Raw genomic sequence first — 21,214 nt, forward strand, 5'->3', positions numbered from 1 at the left:
CTGTATTCATCCCCTTGCATTCACTTCTGTTCTGATTTTTCCTCTCCTTCCCTCCACCCCCTCCTCCAGATGGCAAGCAGTCCTTTACATGTTCAATAGGTTATAGTATATCCTAGATACAATATATGTGCATGCAAAAGTTTAATGAGCCATTATTTTTGTGCTTTTTAGGGTTCTCTTAGGAGATGCTCAAAATTCTCTCAAGATGCTCAAGACTCATCTGTGGGTCTTTATTTTCCTAATCTGTAAGAGAGGTTAGGGTACTCTCTTTCAGCTAGCTCTGACATTCTATGAAATTGCATAACTATTGGAAAAAGGATGTTTTACCAACTTCCCTTGAGCATACTCTCTCACCTTGAAGGTTGTGAAGGTAGTATTAGGGATCCTTTTATCTCCCAATGTATGGCAAAAGAGTTGAGGAAAAGGGAACAAAGACATGCCTCCTGGACTAAAGTTCCTCACTTGTAAAAGCTGAATGCATTTCTCTCCCCCTTACTTTTCCCTCCCCATTCTAGGCTTTAGTAAAGGGCCTTGTATGCTTGTTTCCCTAAGAATAAGGTAGGAATAAGTGGAAAGACATAGAGACGTTAAAAAAAAAAAAAAAGGTCCAGAGAGAGACAAGAGAAGAAAAGAAATGACAGCAACAGGTAAGATGAAGATAAGAAAAAGGGAGGAAAAGCGAGCAAATATGGAAGGGAAAAAAAGGCTCCAAAGAAGTATCAGTAGCAAAATTAAATTTTGCTTTTATTTCCAACCAGGAAACGTCATTTCTAACCTCCAAGCATCTCTTTCCTGGGAGTTCTTGGGTAGCTTCAGGTAGTCATAAGGCATCATTACTTTTGGCCCTTCTAGCTCTCAGCCAAGTCTCGGGTGGTAATCTGCCCTAGCTTGGTACTTCTTGACTTTGAATAACTTTTTTTTCCTTTGGATTCTGACAAGTATAGGCGCACTTGCATAAATATCTCAAAAATGAAATTATTCTCTGGAGGCGATGGGAGAACCTGCCAGGGTGGCTTTGTTCCTTGTGAGTCCAAATATTCATTCTCTTACTCCAGAAGAACATAGAATTCTTCTGCTGGGTTGGATATAATCTCTGAGCCATGGATGGTCTGTGTGCCTTGAAGGACTGGAAGTTCATTTGGTGTTCAAAAGTACTATCATCGTTCATCCTTGACACTCGAGTCTTGCCAATCTTGTTCCTCATCGGTGTCCTTGGCACAGGAGGAAGGAGTGGGATGAAATCTTCCTCCTAAGGGTAATCTAAGAGTGAGGGACAAGGCCTCACCCTACCCACTCATCCTACTTAAGTATGCCTTCTTCAAGTTAGGATGGCAGACAAAGAGAGAGACTGGGGGAGGGAGTCAGTATTTAGTAGACTGGACGTCAAGCTTCAGATATCAGCTCTGCTACTTAATAGTAAGTCATTTCCTATCTTTAAAGTTCAGTTTCCTCATTTGCAAAGTTAGGGAGTTGGACTAAATGACCTCTAAAGTCCCTTCAAGGTAGAAATTATCTATTATCCAAACTGAGAAGGACTAAATGGGAGATCACTGGAAACTTCAAGTCATACTTCCTTCCTGTATGTAGTACGTTACTATGGTAAGGATACAGTGCCATGGAAAAAATAATGGTTACCCTTATGGTGTTTGCCATTTATTTAGGAGAACAACACAGCTACATGTAATGACTGAAGAATCTTAAACAAATAAACAGGTGTAACTTCATGTGATAGGTTTCTAAAAAATTATCAACTGAATAATTTTTAAATGCACTAGAAGAATCCACTATTTAGTGGATCCTTTTGTTAAGCAAAAACTTCTACAACTACAGAATGTTCAAACTGGGTAGAATCTTCTTAATTCAACCTCTCTATAGATCTAAAAACTAAGACACAGAATGAGAAAGTGATTTGGTCTCATTAGGATGTGAGTAGAGACCTTCATTTATCTGTGTATCTCTAACACGTAGCCTGTCATATAGAAAGGCACTTAATAAATACCTTTTGAGTCACTCTTGAAGGTCATACAAGTATACAAGAGCAGAATCAGGACCAAAACTGATTCCTTTTTGTAAAATAGTCACCCCTTATTTGATCAGTTTTCTGAATATGGATTGTTTATTTACTGTTTACTTAAAGAGTAGTGCATAAATGTGATACAAATTAAGTGCTGGAAAGATACTGTAAAGGTGTAATCAGAGCCAAGTGAAGTCAAACTTCCTGGAGGAAGAACATTTTGAATCAGGTTTGCAAGAGATAAGCATTTAGAATGAAGGTCATCTCAGACAAGGGAATGGCTTGTGGAAAAGCCTGGAGCTGGTTATTGGCCACGGGGGAGATGTTAGAGGGGAGATGGTATAATCTCATAGGAAATGAAATGAGGGTGCCTCAATCAAGTTGGCTAGCTGAGGAGTTTTGAAGGCTGGGTAGAGAAATTAAAAATGGAAGTTATAGGTAATCCTTGCCTCTGGTTCTTGAAGGGGAAAGAAGCACTTATTGTGTGTTTGGCACTGGGGGAAGGAAGAGTGAGTAAAAAAGTTTCTTACAGTAGTCTGGTCTTGAGTGCCAAGGTAGCCTGCATCTTTGCCAAGACTGCAGATGGAAGTCCGTGATGTTGCAAAGTTGTCTAAGAGATATGATTTTGTGTCTAGATCTCCCCATGCCTCCTTGGGCTCCTAAAGGAGAGGATGAGGAAGAATGGTGAAAAGAAAAGACTTCTCAGTTCAGTCAAGAACCCAGAGTCCCAGCTTGTAGCCCCCTTGCCCAGTGTCATCAGTAACTGCCCCATTCCCAAATCTCTCTCACTTTGGGTTGCTTTGACAGAAAGATCAAATTATTTGACTTCTTCATTTAAATTTCAACATCGATAATTATTGGAAACAATTTGGCCCAGACATGGTATCCTTCCTTTCCCTACACACCTCCAAACTTAAAGCTCTTCAGTTCTGTGGCCTCATAGAAGCAGTTGTCATGGCAATGAGAGTAAGGTCTCTAGTCCCTGGGAAGTAGATTTCACAGCTTGATGAACCCTATTCCCTTGAGGCTTTCACATTTTCTCTCCTTTCACCTGGCCCAGACAGACCAACTGGAAGATGAGACAGACATAGGAAAACCAGAAGGAAATGGTACAAAACCCAAAGGGATATTCAGCCACAGAAGGCATAAACTGCTCAAACAGCTTGTGTTAAGATTGGCCAAAATAATGTTATGATAAAAAAAAATAAGGTTTTTATGAGAACTCATATTTATGTGACTCGTGATTTTCAAAGTGGTTTCCTCAAGATAATCCTTTGAAGGAAGCTAAGTAGGGCACTAGATCCCAAAATTTTGGTTAAATCTAAAAAGGGATTCAGGAAAATCCTTCTTTTTAAGCTCTCAAGTTATACAGTGATATGAAAAGTATCCCTGATTTGTTCTGCTAAATTTTGATTTTTAAAATTTCACTAAATGTTTATGCTAGACCCTTTCCCCAGCCTTTCCTTTTGTCTTCCTATGTCATCTCCTCTGGCAATTCATGCCCTGTTCTAGTGTTCTAATTAATATTCTGGTAGTTATATATGTAAAGTAGAGGTACAAGTGCCTCAAATTTGTTTTTCTCTCCATTCCTTATCTTTTAGACACTAAGTCCAGAATGTCTACCATCTGCTTTAAGGAACTGTTTGGACATTCCACCCAAGCCTCAAATTTAGCATGTCCAAAACTGAACTTATCCACCAAACAGAGCTTCTCTTTCTGAGTAGGGTACTGCCAGTTAAACCTTAACTGGTTTCAATCCTCTTTAACTTCCTTTTGCTGTCCTCTATCCAGCTTGCTACTTACAATCCTAGATTTAGAGCTGGAAGGGATCTCCAGGTTTCTCTTATTTGACAAAAGAGGAAACTGAGGGTAAGGCAGACTTATCTAAGGACATTCAGATAGTATAGGCAAGATTCGAATCCATGCTTTCTGATTACTGAGATAAATGCCATTTCTATTGTACTATGTTAACTCTCAGTTCTTTGCAATGTTTCCCAACTATCTCTTCCATTTAGTTTCCATGGTTGGTATCCTGCTTCACAGCCTCTTCTTATCTGAGAAATTTTAACAGCCTCCTAATGGGTCTCCCTGCCCCTAATCTCCCTCTAATCCATCCCACTGACCAGTGTGCTAGATAACTCTTTCTAAAACAGGCTCTGCTACTATCACTGTTCTGTGAAAAACCTTCAGCCTATCATTGTGTCCACATTCCTAGGCCTGGCATACAAAGCCCTACGTGAAGCTTTGTTTCAACTCACTTCTAACTCTATGCCTTTATCTCCTTTTGTCTATTTAAATAAATCAAACACTCCTGCTTGTACACCTTTCCTTTTTCAGCGTGTTGACCTGGAATGTTTCAGCTAAAAGTAGACTAATTGTGCTCACTATATGTATCACTTTAGACAAATCATTTAAGCTTCCTGACTTCAGATTCCTCTAACGAGGAATCTTCGAGATTCCTCGGTTGTCCATCTGACAAACGATGGCCTCTGCTCCCCCTTTCAGTTGATACTATGAGATAACCTCTAAAAGTTCCTCCCAACTCCCAACTCAACAATCCTATAATTCTACCAGTGCCTGCCTTCATCTTTTACCCCCATCTCTGCTTATCAAAATCAAGACAATTTAGATATTACCTCCAGGAAATATTTTCTGATTTCTTCAGATAGATGTGGATTCATTTTTACTCTGGATCCCATGGCACTTTGTACCTCTCATGCCATTTATTACAGTGTAGTGGGAAAAGCCACAAGAAATCTGGATTTGTATGCCATCTCTGAGACTCGCTTGATTATTCTGCATAAGTCATTTAATTTCTTAAGTTTTTATCTATAAAATGGGATGAAAAACAATTTCATTGCCTAAGCCAACAAGGTCACACTGGAAGGAAAGTGGTTGGCAAGTATGTGGGAAAGTCAGCTCATATCCTTTGATTGTTAAATTTTTATATTAAATTTTTTGGAAATGAGCAAATGAACTTGATTTATTGTTTTGTTGATTGTCTAGACTTAAGAAATGAAGAAAGTTTTAATAATGCATATTAAACTTAAAATGTCTAGTGTTTTCAGAGAGCTGGTTTTTAAACATTTAAAAACACACCACTGGTTTAGTAAACAGTACTTGCTATACAATGTGAACAATTATTATTATATAGACTAGTACTGTTATATATAATGTATGTATGTGAATGTTATAATTGTTATACATAATGGTATATTATGTTGTATCCCTTACTAGATAAGATCCTTGACATAAGATACTGTATCTAAGAGTACACATAGGGAATAAGGTGTCAGAAGAGTGCAATGTGTTGGGAGATTAGCTTATAAAGGACTTTGGAAGAGTTCTGTGTTTTATCCTGGAAGCAATAGGGAGCCACTGGCGTTTATTGAGTAGCGGAGAGAGGGAAGGAATGGATTTTCCTGTTGAAGTAAAATCACTAATAAGTAAATTAAGGATGGACTGAAGTGGGTATGGAGGGTCCCATCATTAAATGGCAGCTAAGGGCTTTGAGTCTACGCTTTATTAGGATGTTAAAGGAAAATAGGAATTCGTAGTCTGGAAAAGAGCAGATTCGGGATAGATACAGACACCTTCAAGTTACCGGAAGCACTGTCACATCATAGAGACATTCCATTTGTTCGAGATGGCTCTAGCGGTCAGAAGCGGAGGAGTTGATAGAAAGCAAAAAGGCAAATCCAGGATTGGTATCAGGACAAAAGTAACAAAGCTATACGAAAACCAAAAGGCTCGTCCTCCTTAGAAATCTTCAAGCAAAGTGGATAACCAATTAAAAGGAGTATTTTTGAGCACCTTGCATATGTTCCAATCACCCTGGGAAGGAAGCAAAAGAAGATGTGATTTTTATTCTCAAGAATAAACAAATATTTGTATATATTTTAGTTTCGTTTTGGGGAAAATAAAACGGAAATCCAGGAAGTGACTCACTCTTGTGACTTAATTCGAATCCAAGTCTTCGGACTCTAAAGTCAGCGCTCTTTCCATTGTACTACGACGTGTAATATTTTGATTGGCGAAGAAGGGAAGATTTCCCTATATTCCAAGGCTAGTGACCCATAGCAAACTGCAAGAACGTCTGCAGAGGGTCGAATACATTAGATGCGGTCTCACCTGAGTAAGGCAAACGGATAAGGTGAGGGTAGCTGGCTAAGATGGGGCTGGTCATAGAACTACAATCCCCATGAAACATCGCGTCGGAGGACTTCCTGCCACCAATAGCTTCCGGCGGAAGTTAGTTTTTTGGTCCTCCCGGCGCTGACTCTGTTTTCCGGTTCTGGTGGCGCTGAAGTGGGTCTAACTTTTACGCGGTGAGACCCATCTCTCGGGAAGAACGGGACGGGGTGGAGAGAACTAGGGATGGGCGTCGGGGAGGGCGGCGTGTTTTTCTCCTTCCTCAGTCCAGCTTAGCTCCTGCGGCCTGCGAGGGGCCGGGGGAAAGGGGGACACGTCGACTTGACAGCCCCTGGAGCCACGAAAGCAGTGGGGCCGGGAGCCCACTCGTGAGGGGGAGAAGGAGGCCGACTATCGGGAAGAGCTCTGAGCGTCAGGAGGGGGTTGTATGGGAGCTGTTGGAGACAGAGTGGTACAAAGATAGTCGAGGGGGAAAGAGGCGCGTAATGGGAGGGGTGGTCGGGGTGCCCCGGGGAGGGGTGTTAAGTGTAGCGATGGGAGCAGGGAGGCTGTTAATCCCTAGGGGTGTACTTGGTGATGGAAACCTTAATAATGAATCATTCATGGGAACAGCAATTCTCAAACATCCAGATTATATCCTAGAGCTCTGGGGTTTCGCTATCCTCCCTCTCCCTCCAAAAGTACAGAGAGCAACCCGCCCTAAGTACCCATTCTTTGGCCTTCTTACCCCTTGGCCCCCTACTTTTGCTTGCTACGAGCATCAAGGTGCTGACCTTTCTGTTCTGAGTGTAACTAATATTTACATAGTGGTTTGAGGTTTGCAAAGTGCTTTCTAACGGCCCTTTGAGTTAGTGAGAGGAGTATTACTGTTTCCATTTTACAGATGAGAAGTTGTGTAGGTCAAAAGCTTATGTGATTTTACCTCAATCCTCTAAGTGTGTCCAAGATGACACAGGTAGTCAGAGATAAATAAGTAAGAACACATCCTCTGCTCTAGAGTCAGTTCTCTTTCCACTATGCCACAATGTTTTGTTGAGTGCAAAGAGCTAGAGCTGAGAGCTTTTTTTGGAGGCAAGGGGAGTGGGGGGAGGAGAGGGGGGGCATGAATAGCTCCAGAGAGCTGGTGATTGGATCTTGATTTCTGAATTCAGTCTAACTAGCTAATGATTCTGTCTTACTCCAAAGATGAGGCTGTTGGTGTTTGCGGTATTGTGTCTGTTCCCAGCTGCACAAAGTGAAGAAGGGGCCAGACTTCTGGCTTCTAAGTCACTGCTGAATAGATATGCTGTGGAAGGAAAGGACCTGACCTTGCAATACAACATCTACAATGTCGGCTCAAGGTAATAAACTAGAGCTTTTTGGATCTAAAGAGAAGATACAGAGAAATGATATCCTAAAGTATGTTATAGGACTAACACCAGAGAGCACATTTGGACTTCCCCAGGTTGGAGTTGAGGAGAATTTTATGCCAAAATGTAGAATTCATTCAGATTAATGAATATTTATCAAACATATGTTATATACAAATTATTTTGCTATCCCTTACTGATACAGCAACTAATTCTTACTCTTCTGGGAGAAAGGAACCTAAGAGCCGTCTCCAATTTTTAAAAATCCTAAAAGAAAAGGATGAAGAAGTATGTATAATTATTCATCTAGTCTTGCAACCTCAATGTAATTTTCAGCTGCTTACTTTGTCCACACATTCAGTTCATTTCTAAATCCTGTTGTTTCTATCTTTACACCGTCTTTCCTACATGCTCCCTTTTGTTCACCCAAACAACCATCACCCAAATTCAAGCCCTTATCTTTTTGTACCTGGATCATTGCATTAGCCTTCTAATCTAGCCTTCAAATTAAATTCATTTGTCTATCCCCTTCATTATAGCTTACACTCAGCTACTAAATTGATCCTTAAATGTAAGTCTATCCATATGACTCCCCTCCCACACACACAATGTGATCCAGTTGCCCCCTATTATCTATTTAACATCTAAAGTTCTTTATAACCTGTTCCTTTTCTACCTTTCTACACTTTTTATCCTTTACTTTCCTTATCATTCAGCCTTTAATGTCTGTCTCATGTCTGGGAGACTCCTTCCTCACCTATACCTCTTTCTCTGTCTTTCTTCACATCTCATTCACTTATAATTCTGCTTTCTGCCAGGTGCTGGTTTGCCCCAGCTGCTAGTGCTTTTCCTCAGATACAACCTCCCATGTATTCTGTATATATCTTTTTTGTACCTTGTTGTTGTCTACATATCATTCCCCCAATTGAGAACTGGGACTGTTTTTACTTTTTTATTATCTCCTTCCCATCATTCTCCCTTCTTCCCTACTCCCCCAGTATTTAACAAAATTCCTGGCACATCGTAAGCAATTACATATTTGATTAGAATACTAAGACACTTTTTTCTTACTGTCATTAAGTAGCGGTATGACCTTAGATAGTTACACCTGTATCGCTTCCCACATTTGTTAACTGAGAGATTTGAATCAGACAAGTGACATCTAAGGCTCTTTCCAGCTTTATTCACTTTTAAGAATGAGGTACCTCTTCTCATTTGCTGGAGTTACATAGAATAGCTTCTCTTTTTTGTATGCCACATTTCTTCTTCACTTACATTCTTTACAGAGGAAAAATGGAAATCAGAAGAAATCTAGACCTTTCTTCTAGGAATTTGTTAATCTGAGGTGTTTGACCTTGTTTTATAAAAATATTTTGTTAACTTTCAATAAATGTAATTGGTTTCCTTTGTGTGTATTTCATTTCTTGAATTTAAAAACATGATTCTGAAAAAGAGTCTATGGCACCTCCCTATCCTCCCCCAAGAAGAAAAGAAAAGAAAAAAGGTTAAGAATCTCCCTTCCAGGAATTTTAACATGATGGTAGTCCCTGAGCCCACTGTGTCTGCCTTCCAGAAGATTTTGGATTCAAGGAGAGTAGTTTTTAAGTTTTTACAATTATTTCAATTTCCTTGTTCCCTAATCCTTTCTGTAATTTTTCTTTTTTTTAGTGCAGCTCTAGATGTGGAATTATCTGATGATTCTTTTCCCCCGGAAGACTTTGGTATTGTTTCAGGAATGCTCAATGTCAAATGGGACCGAATTGCTCCGTATCCTGCTGACATTTTTTATTTTTATTTTATTTTACTCAAAGAATGGTTCAGAGAACAAAAGGGAAAGGAGAAAGATGGCAATACTGGGAGCAATGACTCAGGTCATTTTATGGTAGTTAACAGTTAACCCTTCTAGCTTTACTAAGTAAAGATAGGACAGGATAAAGCAGGGGTCCTCAAACTTTTTAAATAGGGGGCCAGTTCACTGTCTGTGACTGTTGGAGGGCTGGGCAATAGTAAAAACAAAAACTTTGTTTTGTGGGCCTTTAAATAAAGAAACTTCATAGCCCTGGGTGAGGGGGATAATTGTCCTCAGCTGCCGCATCTGGCCTGCGGGCCTTGGTTTGAGAACCCCTGGGATAAAGGATGGATTGAAATTTCAGTGATGGTAATTTAGGTTAGATATTAGGAAAGATGTTATGTTGTCTGGGATATATAACTCTTCATACAAATTACATAGAGATTCTTCTAAAAGTTTTTATGAATAAGATAGGATGTTTGGGATTGTTTTAGATACCATCTATTTGAAAATGAGTGGCAAAGTCACTTACCTTTTAAAGTCTATTCATCTGATTCTGATTGACACTTCATTACTTTGGATTTGAATTGGATGTCTTCTCTCTCCTTCCTTAAGTATAAGATGGAGTACACAGATGAAATCATAATATTTTAAGTGAATACTTCTCCTTTATGGTATATCACCCCAAAAATAGTTCCTGTCTGTAGGTTTACTTCCAAACTTATGCTTGGAATACATGAACCCTTTAGGTTTTGATTATAAGAACAAGACATCTACAGTGAACAATGAACAATATTTATTTTTTTTATTCATTAATTGTTAGATGTGTGAAATCTTAATTATATTTTGTGATCAGCAGTGAATTAGGCAAAGGGGCAAACTAGAGGGTTGTTGCAGTCTGGACTATAAAATCCATTCTATGTGTCTCCTTAACTTGTGGGCCAGTGCCAGCAATGTTTCACATACTGTGGTCCTGCGACCCCTCAAGGCTGGCTATTTTAACTTTACCTCTGCAACCATCACATATCTTGCCCAGGAAGAAGGGCCAGTGGTGGTAAGTTTGTTTGAGTTTTGTTTTTTTGTTTTTTGTTTTTACTTTTTTGGGGGGAAGATTGGGAAGTGCATAATAAGGTGAACAGATGTGGCTCTTATCTCCAAAATTTCTTTGGTCCAGTCCCCTTTTAGTAAACTGGCCTTTAAAAGTGACATTTCCATTCTATTTCTGACTATATATTGTTGAAAGTATACAAATTTTGAGGGAAAGGAGAAATGATGTGTTAGAGGTTCCTTGATTCAAGGAATGTTTTAAATTCTGAAGTTTCCGAAGAAGACATTCTAGTCATAAAAGGAGGGTATACTGACATTTCTGATCTTGTTTGATTTTTTTCTTTACTCCTACTGCTATCAGTTAGTTCAGGCCCTTATCATCTGATACCTGGCATTAGTACATTAGCATCTTAGTAATCCTCCACTTTTTTAGTTTGCCCTTTCCTCCCAATTATTCCCCTTCACTGATAAATTGGCCTAACAGCTAATTTTATCATGATAGTTCCTACTTAAGAATGTACAGTCCTTGGCAAGACTAATTGAACTGATGCTAAGTGAAATGAGCAGAACCAGGAGATCACTATATACCTCAACAATGATACTGTTTGAGGATGTATTCTGATGGAAGTGGATCTCTTTGATAAGAGAGCTAATTCAGTTTCAACTGATCAAAGATGAACAGAAGCAGCTACACCCAAAGAAAGAACACTGGGAAATGAATATAAACTGCTTGCATTTTTGTTTTTCTTCCCGGGTTATTTATACCTTCTGAATCCAATTCTCCCTGTGCAACAAGAGAACTGTTTGGTTCTGCACACATATATTGTATCTAGGATATACTATAACCTATTCAACATGTAAAGGACTGCTTGCCATCTAGGGGAGGGAGTGGAGGAGGGAGGGAGGGAAAAAATCGGAACAGAAGTGAATGTAAGGGATAATGCTGTAAAAAATTACCCTGGCATGGGTTCTATCAATAAAAAGTTATTTAAAAAAAAAAAAAAAAGAATGTACAATCCTATTGCCTATTACTTGCCTGGCATTCAAAGGCATTCATAGTCAGATGTGACCTTAACTCTCCAGTCTTTTTCTGTTCACATAAATTCCTTTGAGAGCAAAGAGTGTACATTTTCTGTATTTCCTTTATATCTCTCGTATTAAAAGGCATATAGTACATAATTAATAGTTATTGATTGATGTTTAAAGAAAGCTGACATAATTGAAAAGTAGGATCTTGACCCAATTGCCTGAGTGCAAAGTGGTATAAGGTTTTCCTAGAGCCATCTAGAAAATTTGGAATACTGTTTGTAATCGTCTCCAAATCTGTTATATATTTTAATTCTTTCAACTAATGAGTTAATTGACTATATTCTTTATAGTTGTCTTCAGAGTCAAAATAAAGTCTCAAAGACTGCCCCTTTAGAAAAGTTGTTTGCAGTGTGCTCTAAACTTTGCCTTTTCTCCAGGAGGATGGAATGTGAATTAGGCCTTGATCTTTTTTTTTTTTTTTAACTCATATTTGTATAGTGGTTTATATTTTTCAAAGTGAGTTCACATTCATTTTTTCATGTGAACCATTTAAAAGTCCTATAAAACAGAGCAAGTAGTACAGGTAGTATTATCCCCACTTGTCAGATGAGGAAACAGATTGCAGTTTTAAGTGCGGGTGATTAATTTCCTCTAATCCTTTTTACAATCTCAAAGTGAATTAATATAACTGTAAGAAGGTCTGCTCAGCCCTTTTTTGTCAGTGGATTTTTTTTTAAAGCAGTATTTTTAGATGCTGAGCTTAAGGGCAATAGCAGAACTAGAATCTTAGAATTTACTTCCAATTCATTATCACTCTTTCTCCCAGGAGAAAAGTCATCTAGCCCTTTCCAGGCCTAAATCATTTTCTTCATTATATTTCTCTTCTAAATTTCTGGCTCTGGTCCACTTCCAGTAACATTCTTTTGATATAGTTAGAACCTATGGGAGATGAGTATCTAATACCAGAAAACGGTGTTGTTTGGGAATGTCCTTTTTAGAAAAAAATGAATTCAGAGATATGCTGTGTGATGTCTTCTCTGTTCATATTTTCAGGTTGGCTTCACCAGTGCCCCTGGGCAGGGTGGAATTCTGGCGCAGCGAGAATTTGATAGGAGATTCTCTCCCCATTTCGTAAGTTTCACAATGATCCTTTCCATACTTTGTCTTTTCCCTGGCATGAGAAGACATTCAACCCTGGCTTTGGGTTTTCTCCATATTATAGCCCCAAGATTTCTTATTATTCCTTTCTTGGGTTGATTTTTGCTTTATCTATTGGTTGGTCTCTGATGAAATATAACCACAAGATTGTTATTGTACTTGGAAATTTCAAAAATGGGAATTTAACCCCAAGAACCTGTCCTTTCTTTCTTATCATTTGACTTTCTATGATTTTAGAATCCTGAATCCCATATGAGATTCAGTAGTTATGGAGAGTGTGGAGAGAGTTATGGAGAGTGATATCCCGTTCCCTAGAGCTCTTTTCATAGCCTCATTGTGGTGTGGAAGTATATCTTGAATTTTCCAAGCTTATGCTTGTGCATAAGCCAGTGCAGCATAGGCTGTGACAGCTTCCAGAAAGCTAGTAAAGTTTTACAGAGAGACTTAACTGGACCGGGTCTGTTGCCTAAAGCCAAGAAAGCTTTGTTACTAGAAGGCTGGCAAGAAGGGGATATATTTTTGGCCATAACAACACCTGAAGAATATTAACTGAAATATGCAGAGTTTGCAAACTCATAGATTCCAGAAGCGTTGAGGCAGAAAGATTAGAAAATTTAAAGCTGTATTCAAAAGCTCTAGAAGGAAGAAAGTTGATATGATGGAAACCAGGGAGAGGAGGGCTGGGGGATTTCATATCACATAGCATATTGCTCGGCACATAGTAGGCATTTCATAAATGCTTGGTGACTGACTGACTATGGGAAAGGTTTTTAATGAGGAGAGGTAGAATTTAGAAACTAGAGGGCAGCTAGGTGGCTCAGTGGATAGAACACCAGCCCTGAAGTCAGGAAGACCTGAGTTCAAATCTAATCTCAGATACTTAACATGTCATAGCTGTGTGACACTGGGCAAGTCAACTCCAGTTGCCTTGCTGAAAAGAAAAAAAAAAAAACAGTAACCAGAATTAGAGCTATGACGCTGGGCCTAAGGACTTCTGGAATCAGGAGGAGGTGGCAGCATCACTTCTTCAGAGGTCATTCAGAAGAGCCACAATTTCTCCACTAGCTGAGGTTGTATTAGATGCAGCCTTAACAGATGCAGAGGATAAGGTTCTTCTGGAGAGAAGCAGCCCAAGGCCCCAGCTGGAATACCTGAGAAGCTTTCTGTACAAGACCAGTTTGGTAGTGGTGTTAGTCTGCTCTGTTTCTGTTAAAACTTCTCTTAATTTAGGCTCTAAGACTTCTGCTTCCTTCCACAGCTGGACTGGGCAGCATTTGGTGTTATGACCCTTCCTTCCATTGGGATTCCCCTGCTCCTGTGGTACTCAAGCAAGAGGAAATATGACACTCCCAAGACCAAGAAGAACTGAATGTGCACCCTCCCCTCCCAAGAAATCCAGGTGCTTTCCAGATTCCAAAGGATGTCTCAATGCAATCTCTTCCCTTAGTCCTTTACCATCTTCTCCATGGCCGTGCTCTCACATAGAGCAAAGGAACAGGCCTAGGGGCCCAAGAGAGTCTCCTTGGTGCAGTTTTGAAGCCATTCGTTGGGTTTTTATATCAACAGAAACACCCCAGCATTGATCTTGAGCCCAAGTGGCCTTTTCCTCACTTTGGGGCTGCTCGGTGCAAAGCTGGCAATGAGGACTTTCTCAGGGGTTCAGAAGGGGGAACTTCAGAGGCTGCCTGACCACCTCTGGAAAGAGGAAATCAGAACCACAAGTCTCTTGGAGGCCTCCTGGTTTGGGGGCAGGGAAGCGCTTACTGAAATGGGTTTTCTAATAAAAACAAACTCCACATCAACTGTGTGTCTTCCCTTCCCCCATCTTGGTAACCTCAGCTACCTTTGCAGTCCTAGGCCTTGAAAACCATGCTTCTTCCAAGCTGAGCCACTTAGTACCTGGAGCTGTGAATCCTCATCACAGAACTCTCCCTCAGCCTTTATTTTCTTTCTTTCTCAATCTCTCGCTCCTGTTTTTTCCTTCGTTGTCATTAGCCCCTACTCTTATCCAGAGAATGAGTTAGGGCTATGATGGTCCAGATATCAGCAGACTTCATCATTTCAGCTGCTGATCATTGTTCCTTCAGACATGGTTTAATTTTAACTGATTGCTCAGTGAAAAGTTAAAAAGGATGGTAGCTTTTCCTTCATTTCCCTGTTTTTAGATCTCGTTGTCTAAAACTTGATCTTCCTGGGTTGTGATTTATTTGTAATGGTTCATCGCTCTGAGTGGAGTGGGGGGTGGAGAAGAGCTGAGGTCCTTTGAGTTAGCTTGCTTTTAACTTCAGCCAGGGTAAAAGAGTGACGAAGAAGCTGGTTTTTGCTGTAGCAGCAAAGTGGGGAGAAGCCACCCCAGCTCAATTCTGTCCAACCCAGGAATGCCGTGGTCCGAGAACAACCTCCCAGGCGGGAGGGAAACCCAACAAAAACCCGCATTGTTCCCGCCATTAAGTTTCCCAGTTTAGATTCTGCTCCCCCTCTCCCTTGCCCAACCGGTTTAACCTTTCACTCACCCAGCAACCAGTCTCAACTCTTGAGACCCAGGAAAGATGAAAAGGACATGGAGGCAACGGGAGGCCAAGAATGGAATAGCTCTCCGGCAACTCGCCTCCCTCTTCCGAGGGTTGCAGCTTGGACATCCTAGGAATGGCCAGGTCAGAGGGGGGTCTGGAGTATGGATTTGGTTTTGGCAGTTATTTTTGATTCCTTATTTAATCAACAGAAAAAGACTTCAGATGTTACTGGGGCTTCCCAGAAGATGGGGAGGTAGAAGACAATGACAAAAAGGGAATGCAGTGCAATGAAAGGGGAGAAAAGAGCAGTTTTGAGAGCTCAGTAGGGGATTGAATGGTCTCTAGGTCTGAAAGAGGGGGATTGTTTCCTATCTTAACTGAGGACATACTGAAAGCATCCTTAACAGAAGGAAGAACTGGTTAGGCATTAGAACAGGTTTCCTGATACAGGGAAACATTTTTAAAGTTGAATTATCCTGAACTAAATGTACTTTCTTGGCCCCAAACCAAAAGAGGTTTTTATAAGTACCTTTCCTTGAAGAGCTCAAAGTACTTTGTAACTTAATTCTTCCTGGTCAGAAAAGAGATGATCTAAAGGGAACTGAAGGCATATGATCGGGGTAGCATTGAGGAAGTCAGCATTCAGTGTCATAGTGAGACTTCATCTCTTGGAAAAGTCAGCTTCCTCAGAGGCAGAGTGGAATTTAAAACTCCCTTGAGTGATGAGGTGGAGCACCTAAGAGTCTCCAAAATCTATAGACAGAACAACTTAGCTAGAATTCTTGGCTTTTAGTCTGAGCTCTCAAAACTACTTGAGATTGTTTGTTTGAGGTGGAAGGAGGCAGGAAGCAACTCTTATTCCCACCCAGAGTTATTCTGGTGAGATCTGAATCCCAATTTCTTGAGGGTTGGAAACTTGCAACTCAGGAGGGGAGGAAGAAAGGTTAATATAAGTATCTCTCCTTCATAGAAAATGGCCAAAACTAAAGGGAGGAAGAAAAGTTAATATAAGTGTCTGTTCTTAATAGAAGATGGCCAAAACTAAAGGGTCACTCACTAAAAGACAGTGCAGCCAGCAGTACATCTCTAGCGTTTCCCCCAATCCCTTTTATTCCCTGGAAATCAGTCCTGGGCCCCCTCCTCACTTGTACGTCATCCATGCATTCAGTCAGCATCTCCTCACCCTCACACCAACTCTGGTATCAGGAGGAGAGAGGTCTGAGGACCTCCACCCTCTTTGTTTACTGGGCTTTGGAACCATGCCTAATTGGAGGTAAAAAGGAAGTATGGACAGAACTTTGCGAGTTGTTGGGACAGTGATCTTCACATGGTGATAGCTACCAACCAACATGGTATAATATAAAATAATATGTGAAAAATAGCCGGGGAGCTGGAGGTGAGTCTTAACTATTTCTGTGTTTTTGGACAAGGCATTTAGCTTCTCCAGTCTAGATAGTGTTTGAGTACTTTACCCCGAGTACTGAAGTTCTGTCCACCTCCTGCCCTTTCCCTCACATAGATGCAGATCAGTAAGATGAGGCAGGAGCTTTCCTCTGTGACTGTAATCTGGGAATCAGCCAGCACTGCCCACCCCCAGACCCAGATCTTGCTTCTGGCTCAGGGAGAGAAATCAGAATACTCCATACCAGGCATCCACTGTTCCCTTTGCCCAGAAGAACTTGTCCAAAATGTGCCTGGGGTGGGGATGGGGGAGTGAGTCAGCCCCTTGGAGAGGCTGTTATCAGGGAGGGGAGCTGGTCAAACATCCTCCCAACAGTATCCACAACAAGTTATGTGACCATGCACTCTGTCGATCCTAATTCCTGTTGGCTGGAACTAGGGCCCTGCCCAGATGCAGCAACCCCAGCTACTGCTCCTCCCTGTATTTTTCTATAGCCTTAACCCTCCACCAGCTGCAATTTCTCTCTTAAAGGGATAGGGCTTCTAAACCAAATGAGGTGGGGCAAAAAGTATGCACCTCTACCATATTGGAGCCTTGCCTGTAGTTGAGCAGTGAGATATAAATGTGGCTCCCTTCCCTGAGATCCACTCCTAATCCCACCCATCTTCAGCTCCCCCTTTACAAGCTCCACCTCTTCCCTCAGGAGGGTGAGTTCCATGGGCAGTCTCTTATCCACTCACTGCCCCTAGTAAATTGCTTGGCTTTATTTGTAGTCTACCCTGGGGAGGCTTCTTGGCTGCCCTTTGCCCAGGGAGTGCCCAGGGAAGGGGACTTAGGAGTTCTTGGTGTAGTGCTGGAATCCAAGGGGTTAAAGCAGTCAAGCACGGTACTGTCTGGTGTTTGTAAGCGGGGAGAGTAAGAGTAAGAGTTGAGTAGATATTTGGTCTGGATTCAAGCAAGTCTGTCACCTCTGTCCCTTTTCTGGGCAATTCTTTGGACCATGAGAAATCCTCTAAATGTGTTCGAGAGAAAGATGCCCGGATGAGGTGCCGAATCGGACAGAATCCTGCTTAGGCCAGCAGGAGAAAGAATTCTCCCCTGAAGAAGTTCATCAGCGGGGGGCTGGAATAGGTTCCCCAACAACGGTGAGTTCACTCCTCCCCTTCCTCCAACCAGGCTCCTGGTCCAAAAATAGGGGTGACCAGAAAAGTGGAGTCCTTCTAGAAGCCTCTAGTACCCAAGTAAATTACTAAATTCCTTGCCTGCTCATTGGTTTTCACCCGTCTTCAATATTTGTGTGGGGGAATATGTTTGTGATATGTTTTCTTGCCTGGAGCCCCTCAATCAGCCATCTCTCCAAGCAAATACTGTGTCTCCTCCCTGGGAATAAATGGGAAAGGCAACAGGACCCCAGGTCTTCTAGTTCCCATACTGTTAGGCCCTTATGACTTGGGCCCCCCAGCCTTGCTTCTAGATATTCTCCAGAGTTTTTTTAAAAGGGGGTAGTGAAAATTGTCTTTAGGGGTGAATATGCCTGGCCAAAGTCTCTTTTCTCTGGTGTCTGTCCTACTGAACCTCGGGTTGCCCTACCTATTTATCACTGTACTTGGAATCAATGCCAAGAAACCAGCCTTAGAAAGAGGACCAGGCACTTCCCCCCTCTTCCCCTCCCCCACTTCCTGTGCTATTCTGTGAACCCTTCCATGCTAGTCTTTTAGCTCCTTGTAGGGAAACTGCTCTCTCAGGTAAAGGTAACTCTGGAGTAGTGAGAGTAGAGATGGTTAGTGATCATAAGAAAACCTGACACCCACGAGATTGATAGTTTACATTGTCTCATTTGAGCCTTACAACGTCCTGGTGAGGTAGGTATTATAACTACTATTCCTCGTTTTATAAATGAAGCAATTGTCTTAGATTAATTTACTTCAGTTAGCAATTGTCAGAGATGGGATTTAAACACAATCCGATCCTAAACCCAATACCCTTTTACCTTGCTTAAGGGGGAGAGGAAGACGCTGAGATGCCTTTAAAAAAGGTTTCTGAGAATGTGTGGTTAGGCTTAGGGGGCTAGGAATGCTGTCCCTTCCTAATAGTACTGAGTTTCTGGGGATCAGTGCTGGAGAGCTGATGACTGATTCTTCAGTCTGGCCCTAGAGTGTATGAGTGGGTGACTGGCAGGAAACAAGCCTTAAAACTGGTATGGCCAGATGGCAGGTGTACTGCTACGTCCCCAATCTTGCTGCCTCCCTCCCGGAGATAGTGCCACGTCCATTTCATTAGCTTTGTGGGTCAGGAAGTGGCTGGGTTTTTGGATTTAGGGATCCTAGTCACATCTGTTTCCCTCTTCCTATCTCAGAATTGGGTTTTTATTTGTCTTCAGTGTTTTGAGTGAGAGGTTGCGGCCGATAACTTAATTAGGGCCAAGATACTGAGGGTAGAAAACTAAGGTTTGTCAGTTCTTTTCAGATCCTTAGAGATGGGGTTGTGACCCAAACGCATAAAGCTCACTCTTCTAATAATTCCAGGATGCAAAACTTCCAGTAACAATACTGGAGCTCTGGAATAATGGGAACAGCCCTAGGCTAGGAGAGAAAGCAGGTGCTCTAGGTGCAAAAGGACTTTCTCACTAAGTATCTTAGGAGAAAATCTAAGTTTATGCATACTTTAGTCCTCATGCTAGGACTTGGATTAATGGTTTACTCAAAAAGAGGAGGAGGAGTTAAATTTTGAGCCATCAAAGGACTCCCCTGGCCTTGGCTCCCCAGTACTATAAAGCCTGTAGAGAAGCTTCATTCTGGAAGGGCCCAGAGTGAGGCTGGGAGGGGGAGGGAATGTCTTTTTAAAAAGTTCTTTCTAAGAGATTTTAGGAACCTAAAACTCAGCCCCTAGGAGCTTCCTAGACCTGGGAAAAGACCAAAAGTCACCAGTGGAACAATGCTTGGTTATTAGCTTGATACAGTCATCTTTCTACAATGTTGAATTTATCCCCTTTCCTACCCTTTGTGGTACTTCCATATCTCACACAGGAACACTCCCCAGCATTTGCTGGAAGCAAACATTTCTGGAACACAGCTCTCCTACTCATTTTCCCACCCAGCTTTTTAGTGAAAACGATGGAATAAGCCGGGGGAAAAAATTGAATTTGAGATGTGAGGAACTCTTATCTAATTTCTTTTAGGACAATGCTTGGTTTCTTTAGGGGATTGTCTCTTTGTTATGAGTGTTTCTTCATTCCAGCTATACAACTTCAGGTTGGAAGTTAGTCATGCTTTGGTCCTATATACTCTCTCTTAGGTTTATCTCCTCTTCAACTGCCCAAATCTCTCCCTGTACTCAAGGCCAGCGGAATAGCTACTTGCTGGACCCAGTGACAGTTTCTCTAAGTCACAGACTGGCCGTGTGTCCTGTGGGTAGACATTGGGTCTTCAGAGAGTCCAAGGCAGCATAGTGTAATAGAGCGCTGGAAGTGCTATCAGGGAATTCCTGGTCCGAATCCAGTTTCAGGCACTACCCGCCATGTAACCCTAGTTGTCACTTCTTTGGATCTTAGTTTCTTCATCTCTTCTGTTCTTTTCTCCATAGAGGTAGAGATTGTGGTTCACTATCATGTAATTCAGGTAATAACTGATGCTCAGCCTCCATTCCTGTGTCTCATCCTTGGTCTGGGCCCTCTGGACTCCCTTTCTCTAATTGCAACATGGAGTTACACCTCCCCCACTCCTCCCCGCACTTCCCCCTTTCTCTCCCCCCACTCCCCCTTTCCCCACCCAAAGCTTGTATCTCAGGTAGTGACCTCTTTGAGTGCCGAGGTCAGTTTAGAGATAACATTCTACCTTCCCAGACTTCCCCCTCCTTTCAACCTGGGTTCAGTTTAGCTAATGCCTCTCTCCAATCTGCATTCTTTTCAACTGTTGAATCAATCACCATCATGTACTTTGTTCATTGCTCAAAGATTGTTGACTGAGTGACTAGTTCGGGTTGTTACTGAAGCAGTGGGGATACAGGTTAGACATCCTAAAGACTTCCTTGAAGTTAGAGATGGTAAGAATCACATTGAAAGGGTATGCTTGAAAATGGAAATCCATGTTTGACCCTTCAGGGCTGGAGAATCTTCCTGTCTGGAGGAGGATGAATGAAATGACCTACTCTCTTCCTGATGTTCTTCCCCACCCCACCCCACCCCCAAAAGTGTTTGACAACCCAGATCTATTTCAGAACCTCCTATCTATGCTCAGCGGAAACAGCAATGTGACATGATATGATCTCATTCTGAAACTAAATAAAGCCATTGTGTGAGACCCAGCTCTGGCTACTACTCCCTTGTTCCATTTCCTAAGCTCAGGAGCCTGTGGGGGAAAGAAGGGGGAGGGTTTGAGGGAGAGCTTTGGAAGGAGGGAAGATCAAAGAACAGAAAAGGAAATACAGCTAGGGGCCAGGATTTGGGAAAGGAATACTGAGGAAGGTCTGGTGTGGTGGAGGAGGTAGCCAGCCCTCAATCCCTTGAAAAGTAGAGTGACACACCTATGTTACAGTATTAGTACAAAAGAAAGGATTTTCTGGGAGTGCAATGAAAAGATTTTTGCATCACAGATGCTTGAGAAATCTTGAGAAAGGGCTTCAGTTTCTTCATCTGTAAAATGATGCTATTGGTCAATGTGATCTCTTAGATTCATTGCAGCTCTAAATCCTATGTCTCTATGTCATAAGGAAGAAATTTTAGGTATTCCATCTTCATGGAAGCTAGAATGAGGGCAGAGGGAA

General features: G+C 41.6%; 2 protein-coding genes and 1 long non-coding RNA gene across 5 annotated transcripts in view; 2 read left to right on the top strand and 1 right to left on the bottom strand.

The window, feature by feature from the left end:
• Positions 1-726: 726 nt before the first annotated feature.
• On the bottom strand, positions 727-3,087 carry LOC127559800 (uncharacterized). The gene is made up of 3 exons (XR_007953208.1): positions 2,804-3,087; positions 2,545-2,673; positions 727-1,249 (listed from the first exon to the last, which is right to left on the bottom strand). It is a non-coding gene; the product is annotated as an uncharacterized LOC127559800 (long non-coding RNA).
• A 3,168-nt stretch (positions 3,088-6,255) lies between these two features.
• SSR2 (signal sequence receptor subunit 2) lies at positions 6,256-14,340 on the top strand. The gene is made up of 6 exons (XM_051993838.1): positions 6,256-6,342; positions 7,352-7,506; positions 9,184-9,282; positions 10,250-10,358; positions 12,434-12,511; positions 13,797-14,340. Exons 2-6 carry the CDS (start codon positions 7,352-7,354, stop codon positions 13,905-13,907), a joined length of 552 nt encoding a protein of 183 aa, XP_051849798.1. The 5' UTR covers positions 6,256-6,342; the 3' UTR covers positions 13,908-14,340.
• A 3,063-nt stretch (positions 14,341-17,403) lies between these two features.
• The window catches only part of ARHGEF2 (Rho/Rac guanine nucleotide exchange factor 2), a 41,420-nt gene continuing 37,609 nt past the window's right edge, over positions 17,404-21,214 (top strand). For all 3 annotated transcript variants that reach the window (XM_051993823.1, XM_051993824.1, XM_051993826.1), the window contains exon 1: positions 17,404-17,598. In XM_051993823.1, the coding sequence (XP_051849783.1) occupies positions 17,470-17,598 (129 nt within the window). In that variant the 5' untranslated portion in view covers positions 17,404-17,469. The remainder of the gene's footprint in view (positions 17,599-21,214) is intronic.

This window comes from Antechinus flavipes, chromosome 4 (assembly GCF_016432865.1).
Source record: "Antechinus flavipes isolate AdamAnt ecotype Samford, QLD, Australia chromosome 4, AdamAnt_v2, whole genome shotgun sequence".
NCBI classification, from domain to species: domain Eukaryota; kingdom Metazoa; phylum Chordata; class Mammalia; order Dasyuromorphia; family Dasyuridae; genus Antechinus; species Antechinus flavipes.